The 8,022-nt window shown below is 43.6% G+C and overlaps 1 protein-coding gene across 7 annotated transcripts in view; it reads left to right on the forward strand.

Moving 5' to 3' along the window:
* The window catches only part of Lrmp (lymphoid restricted membrane protein), a 54,066-nt gene that overhangs the window by 32,658 nt on the left and 13,386 nt on the right, over nucleotides 1-8,022 (forward strand). For all 7 annotated transcript variants that reach the window (XM_029535257.1, XM_029535258.1, XM_029535256.1 and 4 more), the window contains 4 exons: nucleotides 3,181-3,238; nucleotides 5,473-5,536; nucleotides 5,633-5,660; nucleotides 5,981-6,121. In XM_029535257.1, the coding sequence (XP_029391117.1) occupies nucleotides 3,181-3,238; nucleotides 5,473-5,536; nucleotides 5,633-5,660; nucleotides 5,981-6,121 (291 nt within the window). The remainder of the gene's footprint in view (nucleotides 1-3,180; nucleotides 3,239-5,472; nucleotides 5,537-5,632; nucleotides 5,661-5,980; nucleotides 6,122-8,022) is intronic.

The raw sequence follows: 8,022 nt of genomic DNA on the forward strand, positions 1-8,022 counted from the left end.
TGTTCTCTCTGTTTCTATTGTTTTTATTGACTTTGGCCCTCAGTTTATTTCCCGCCATCTACCTTTTGCTTACTTCCTTTTGTTCTCGAGCTTTGAGGTGTGCTGTTCAGCAGTCACTGGTATGAGATCTCTCCATGGGCTCGCCTCTTAGCATGGCTTTCACTGTGTCCCATGAGCTTCTATACAGTGTGTTTTTGTTTTCATTCAATTCTAGAATTGAATTTCTCTGTCTTGGCCCATATTATTTTTTTTAATCAGTATGATACTGAGAACCCATGAGTTTGTTGCCTTTTGGTTGTTTCTGTTGTTGTTGATATCCAGCTTTAATCCATGAGGCCAGATAGGATGCAGGATGTTATTTCAATTTTCATGTATGTGTTGAGGCTTGCTTTGTGTCCAAGTGTGTGGTCAACTTTGGAGAAAGTTCTATGACCTGCTGAGGAGAAGCATTATTCTTTTGTGTTTGGATGAAATGTTCCGTAAATATCTGCTAGGTCCATTTAGTTTACAATGTCAGTTAGCTCCAGCAATTCTCTATTTAGTTTTTGTCTGGAAGATCAGTCTATTGGTGAAAATGCAGTATTGAAGTCACCCACTCTCACTGTGTGAAGGTTGATGTGTGATTCGAGCTATAGTGGTGCTAGTTTTGCAAACTTGGATGCCCCCGTGTTTATTGCATAGATGGTAAGAATCCCAATGTCCTCTGGGAAGACTTTTCCTTTTATGGGTGTGTAGCATCCTTCCCCATCTCTTCTGATGAGTTTTGGGTTGAAGTCTATTTTGTTAGATATTAAAATGGCAATACTACTTTACATCCTAGGTACATTTGGTTGGAATATCTTTTTCTATCCTTTTATTCTGAGGTAATGTTTATCTTTAACATTACAGAGTGTTTCTTGGATGCAGCAGAAAGATGGATGCCATTGTTGTGTCGTATCTGTTAGTCCGTTTCTTTTTATTGGAGAATTGAGATCACTGATGTTGAGAGTTATCAATGAACAAGTGTTTGTTGATTCTTGTTATTATGTTATGCCAATGTGGGATTTTCCTCCTCTATTAATTTTATGGTCTAGGATTACTTATTCCTTGTGTTTTCTTGGGTGTGGTTAACCTCTTCAGGTTGAAGTTTTCCTTCTAGCACCTTCTGTAGGGCTGAATTTGAGGACAGGTACTGCTTGAATTTGGCTTTATAATGAAGATTTTCTTTATCCTATTGTAGCCGAAAGTTTTCCTGGTATCGTAGTCTGAGCTGGCATTTATGGTCTCTTAGAGTTTATAGAACATCTGTGTAGGCTCCTCCGGCTTTTAGAGTCTCTATTAAAATGCCAGGTGTTATTTTAATATGTTTACCTTTATATGTCAATTGGTCTTTTCCTCTTGCAGCTTTAATATTCTTTCTTTGTTCTATATGTTTGACGTTTTGACTATTATATGCCGTGGGTACTTTCTTCTCTGTTCCAATCTACTTGGTGTTCTGTTTCTACTTGTACCTTGGTAGGCATCTCCTTCTTTAGGTTAGAAAGTTTTTCTTCTATGATTTTGTTAAAAAGATTTCCTGGAAGTTTTGTGACTAGATTTTTTTTTAAATTTGACATCTTCTTTGGCCAAGTTATTCATTTCTTCTATCTTGTCTTCAGTGCCTGAGATTCCCTGTTCCATCTCTGTATTCTGTTGGTGAGGCTTGCTTCTGAGGTTCTTGTTTGCGTTCCTAAGTTTTTCATTTCCAGTTTTCCCTCAGTTTGGGTTTTCTTTAATGATTCTATTCCCGCTTTTATGTCTTAAACTCTATTCTTTGTTTCATTCCACTGCTTCTTTGTGTTTTTGTAGATTTCACTAATGAATTTATTCACCTCCTCTCTGAGGACCTCTATCGTGCTCACGAAGGTGGCCTGCTGTGGTAGGGTTGCTGTGCTCTAGTGGAGACATTGTCCTGGCTGTTATTGTGTTTTTAATGCTGGCATCTAGGAATCCGTGTCTGGGGTGACTGTAATTCTAGGAGCCGATACCTGGTCTTGTCTTTGTCCGGTTCTGTTGTCTTTTGTTCTGTTCCCTGGTTTATCTTGTGTTAGGAGAGTGTGGTAGCTGTAGGTTGCCTGGTAGGGAATGCTTTGAGGACCCTGTCATGGGTGACCACTGGGTTCCAGGTGGAATATGTTTCTAGGTATTAGGAGTTGATACTTTGGAGTGAGGATGGGCTAGAAGGGGGAGTACGGTTGAGGTGGTGAACGTGAGAGAGGAAGTTGTGTCACCAGGCTCGGCACAGTCCACTGGGAGTGGCGACAGATGGAGAGAGAAGCCTCAGCAAGAGGTCTGCTACTTTAGGCTTACTTTCTAAAGGAGAATTTAATTTCCTGAGTGTCTCCACTCATCTGTTTGTATTTGATAGCCTTACACACACACACACACACACACACACACACACACAAACACACACGACAATGTGCACACAGTGATCCCACTAAGTATTCTAGACCAGTGCAATACAAACTGCTTATACAGTTATACACATGGGTGTACACACACACACACACACACACACACACACACACACACGCTTATTATATAACAGTTGATTAATGGCCTTAAAATATATTTGAATGAAACTATCCATTCGGTTATATTTTAATCAAGTAAATCTTGCACTTAACTGCCTTAGGCAGGAGGATCACAAGTTTTAGGCTAGTATGGGCTATATATTGAGATTTTGTGTCAAACAACAACAAAACAACTAAGCAATTCTCTCTGTGTGTAGCGTGTGTGTGTGTGTGTGTGTGTGTGTGTGTGTGTGTGTGCGTGTGTTCATGTGGAATGAAAGTCTTCCATAAAGCCATGTAGGGCACCTGTTGCTGTAGCCTGAGATGGTTCTGGTATAGCTCCCTCCACCCTCTGCTGTCTTCCCTGGCTGATGAGCCCCTCTATGCTGAAGCCCCTAGGTGTCTCTCTCCTTGTGCACATCCTTTAGCTTCCTTTGTGACAACTCCTGTCACTTTCACATTTTTACATTTATGTCACCTTGGTCTCAACTAGATCCTTGGAGCTACCCCTGTCTGTGCTGACCTTTACTCCAGTTCCCGGAGTTCTACAGAACAGACAGGGTCAGGCGAAAGCAGGGAGCACAGAGTGCTTTGGTTATGAAGGATCTCCATCCCATGCACGCCAATAAATTTCTTCTAATTTTAGGAAGCAGGAGAGCAACTCAGAACTACGGAAGACGGCGGGAAGGGCAGTGCCCCAGGAGGTAAGACATGCTCAGGCAACCAGAGTAAGTGTCAGTTCCTGTGATACTCTGAGGGTGAAGCTGTGTCTGCCGCCTACAGGATGTTCAGCATCCTGTGTCAAGATCAGCCAGTGGGATCAAGCCTTGTGTCTCATTTCCTGATTGGCCACACATGCTTCCAACAGTAGCTATTTGAAGCTAAGAAGGAAGCCTGTGCTACGAGCTATTGGACACCACTTTGAGGTGTTAGTACCTTCCATAAAAGTAAATATGCTGAAATTCTCATAACAGCTTCTGCCTTCCTCTGGCAGGGCTTCAGCACCGGCCTCACAGACGCTGGGCTGAGTTTGTCTCTGGTCCTGTGGTCTCGGGACGGTGCTTAACCTTCTGTTTTCTCTTTTTCAAAATAGAGAGATTGACTAAAAATAATAATCATTATTGTTATTATACTGGGCTTGAGATGTGGCTCAGTTGATGGGATACTTGCTTAGCATATAAGAGACCTTAGGTTTAATTGTTCATCATCACATAAAATAGGCCTGCGGATTAACATCTCTAATCGGGGCACTCCACAAGTGGAGGCGGGAGGGTCGGCAACTCAAGGTCAGCTTCAGGTAGATGGTGTGGCCCTGTCTTTAAAAAAAATCATAACAAACAAACAAAAACCCAAAAACTTTCTGTCTTAGTCAGGGTTTCTATTCCTGCACAAACATCATGACCAAGAAGCAAGTTGGGGAGGAAAGGGGTTATTCGGCTTACACTTCCATACTGCTGTTCATCACCAAGGAAGTCAGAACTGGAACTCAAGCAGGTCAGGAAGCAGGAGCTGATGCAGAGGCCATNGAGGGATGTTCTTTACTGGCTTGCCTCCCCTGGCTTGCTCAGCCTGCTCTCTTATAGAACTAAGACTACCAGCCCAGGGATGGTCCCACCCATAAGGGGCCTCTCCCCCTTGATCACTAATTGAGAAAATGCTTTACAGCAGGATCTTATAGAGGCCTTTCCTTAACTGAAGTTCCTTTCTCTGTGATAACTCCAGCCTGTGTCAAATTGACACAAAACTAGCCAGTACACCTTCTGAGCTTATACTACTATACTCGTTGATAATTGAGCCGAGCTGTCATCTGTGCCCTTTCAGCCCCTCCAAAGGCAAGGCAATTAGGTAAACAGTGGTTTCATAGCCTCAGAAAAGTGGTGCAACTATTTGCCACTGAAGGTTTGCTTTGACCTCCTTATGTGATCATACAGTTACATAAAATCACATCCTTATCTTGTAGATGGTTTGACAAGGTCTCGGCTTGGTCATAGTCACACGTCTAAAAGCCAAAGCTTGACTTTAAACTGAGTGTTGTCAAATCTAAAGCCAATGTTATTCGCGCCTCAGAGCCATTGCAGAGAAAACAGTCACAACAGAGACAATCACCACAAGGTGGATGTCAGTTGATCAGCACTGTGTGAATCCGCGCTGTTCTTGGTGCTGTAACAAAATACCCGACTCAAGTAACGTATAAGAGGAAAGGTTTGTACCTTAAAGGATACTGTCCGTCATGAGGGGGACGACAAGGCAACAGGTGCACCAGGCAGCGGGTCCCCTTGCATCAGGAGACAGCGAGATGGATGCTGGTGCTCAGCTCGACGTCTGCTTATTTAGTCTGGGACCCAGCCCTTGGCATGGCGCCACTCACATATTGAGGCGGCACCATAGGTGATTTGACCCAACCTAGGAGCTCCCTCACAGATGTTTCCAAGGTGACTCTAAATCCCATCTAGTGTTCTCAAAGTCTCGATCCAAGGCTGAGCCAGCTGCAGACGGGTGCACTGACACAGAGGATGCCAGGGTCCTCTGACTCTGAGCTGTGCTTGGTTTTCATGCACCATTGGTACACCGAAACACAAGTCTATGTGTTCCCAACGGCTGATCACACTCTCTTACTATGTAAGCAAGTACATTAGCTGCCTGTCAACTCAGACACTTAAATGAAACGCTTTTTAAAAGTGAAGCTAAGCTGGGCGTGGTGGCGCACGCCTTTAATCCCAGCACTTGGGAGGCAGAGGCAGGCGCATTTCTGAGTTCGAGGCCAGCCTGGTCTACAGAGTGAGTTCCAGGACAGCCAGGGCTACACAGAGAAACCCTGACTCAAAAAAAAAAAAAAAAAAAAAAAAAAAAAAAAAAGTGAAGCCAGTATCTAACAGCATCCGACGAAGACGGGCTTTTGGGGTTTAACTATTTTACAGATACCCTCGTCTTTCCACAGAGACGGAGGTTTCCATGCCCCCCAAAGCATCTGTGAAGCTCGTTAACTTTCAGCAGAGTGAAAAGTAAGGCCTCCTTCAACCTTTGCCTTACACCTCTGTGTTTAAGTCTTGCCTGTTCTGTTGGGTGTGTGTGAGTAAATCCTTTGTCTCCCCCTGCAGCACTTCAGCTAATGAGAAGGAAGTGGAGGTGAGTTTAAAGCAAATGTCTACCTGTCCCCTCCTCTCCTCTTTCCCTTCCACTCCCATTCCCCATCTCCTTCTCCTCTCCACTTCTCCTTCCTCTTCCCCTCTTCCTCCCTCCCCGCCTCCTTTCTCCTCTGTCCATCTTCTCTTCTCTCTCCCTCTCCGTCCAGCACCCCCGCCCCACCGCTCCCACCATGGCTTTGCATGAGCCAGTCACCAGGCTAAGTGTGCACAAAGCCTATGTATGTGTGCTGCCCAGGATTCGAGGGGGAAGGACGTCTCCTCTAACCACCTCTCCCTGTCCTCGTGATGCTGTGGCCACAGGCAGAATTCCTCAGGTTATCTTTGGGACTTAAGTGTGACTGGTTTACATTGGAGAAGAGGGTGAAGCTTGAAGAGAGGTCCCGGGACCTGGCGGAGGAAAATTTGAAGAAAGAAATCACAAACTGTTTAAAGCTTTTAGAGGTGAGCAATACTTAGGGACATTAGTCACATGCTTATGCCCACTTCCTTTCGTCCCTTCCATCCTCCCTCCCTCCTCCCCTCCCCTCCCTCCCTGTGTTTGTCTTTGCCTCACAGTTACATCATCCTGGTCAGTCTGCCACTCAATGTGCATCTTGGGTTGGCTTTGAAATTACAGCAATCCCCTGCCTCACCCACCCCTCAGGTTCCAGGACTAGAGTTGTGAGCCACCATGACCAGCCGTTTAGTTATTGTCCTTTTATTTGGTTTTGTACATGGTATAGGAGTCTAGTTCCATACATGAGCACATGCATATACACACTTTTCTTAACACTGTTTCTCGAAGACACAGTCCTTTCTCCGTTGTGTATTTTTGGTTTCCTTCCCAAAGATCATTTGACCACAGACGTGAGAGTTGTTTTCTTGGCCTTCTGTTGTGTTCTGAAAGTCTATATGTTTGTTCCAGTACTATCCCACTGGAATTACTGGAGGTCTGTAGTATGTTCTTTAAAAATTGTTATTATACTTCTGTAGTGTGTGTGTGTGTGTGTGTGTGTGTGTGTGTGTGTGTGTGTAGGGAGGCACACATGCCGTGGCACATGTTTGAAAGTGGAGGACAGTTATTCTTGTTTGTATGTATGTGGCGGGGGGGGGGCATGCACATGCCATGTGGGTGTAGACGACAGCTGAGGGTGATCTCTCCTTCCACCATAACGGATCGCCGAGGCCGGCACCGCGTGCGTTTGCATCGCCGAGGCCGGCACCGTGTGCGTTTGCTCACTGAGTCAGCTGGGTCATGTGCTGGATCATGTGCTTCAAAGTCAGGAAGTGTGGCTCCTCCCATTTTATCTTCTCATTAAATTGTTTTGGGTCCTCAAGAGCCTACATTTATTTTAGGATAAATTTGAATGTAAAGCTCCTGTTCTACCACCGATCTATGTCCCAAGCACCCACATCTCTCTGTTTCTGCTACCCCCCCATGACAGTGTTGAAATTTTTGATAAAAATTTTGATAAGAAAATTGCTGCAGAGTCTTAGTTTGCTTAGGTCATCAGGACTCTCAACCCGTGAATACGTAGGCTGTCTTCGTTATTTCATTTGTGTCTTTATTATTTCGAGGTATACGTTTTCTACCTCCTTGCTTTGGTTTATTTCTGAGTGTTCCATTCTTTGTGATACTATTTTAAATAAATTGTTTTCTTAGCTTATTACTTTGAAAAATGTGTCAGTACACAGGGTACACAGAATATAACTGATTTTTTTGAATTTGATAAATTTTTCTGAGTTTATTAGGTTGAAAGTCTTGTTCTACTGCTAGGGTATAACTGTAAATAGAAATCACACTGTGAAAGGAAATATGTTTTTTTCCTCTTAGTTTCTATTTGGGATTCTTTTAAAATTGTTTTTCATACCTAATTAATTGCTTTGGTTGTGGAACTGATGTCATAATATGTTGCATAGAAGTGAGGACAAAGGTCCTTGGCTTGTTCTTGGTCATGGAGGGAGGGGGTCATCCTCTGCCATCGACTCTGGCATTCACTGTGCATTTCTGGCCCATGAGTTCTATTATGGTGAAGTACTTTCTTCCCGTTCCTGTGGTGCTTTTACAGACATGTTCATCTTTTCAGATGCCATCTGATTTTCTTATTCTAGTTTTGCTATAATTATGTGTCTTTTGACTTTTCTACCAATGTGGTATATTACCTCAAATGATTCCCATGGATTGCACTACCTATGGGTTCTAGCAATAAACTCCCACAAGGTCATGATACATTTAATTCAGTATTTGAATATTTAGCATTAGAATTCCCCTAGATTTTTTTTTTTTTTTTTTTTTTTTGTGAGGTGGGAGTAATAATAGTACTTCTTTCCATGGACCAGATGTGCTGCTTTCAGTCTGGGTT

The sequence above is a fragment of the Mus pahari genome, chromosome 2 (assembly GCF_900095145.1).
Source record: "Mus pahari chromosome 2, PAHARI_EIJ_v1.1, whole genome shotgun sequence".
Classification (NCBI taxonomy): domain Eukaryota; kingdom Metazoa; phylum Chordata; class Mammalia; order Rodentia; family Muridae; genus Mus; species Mus pahari.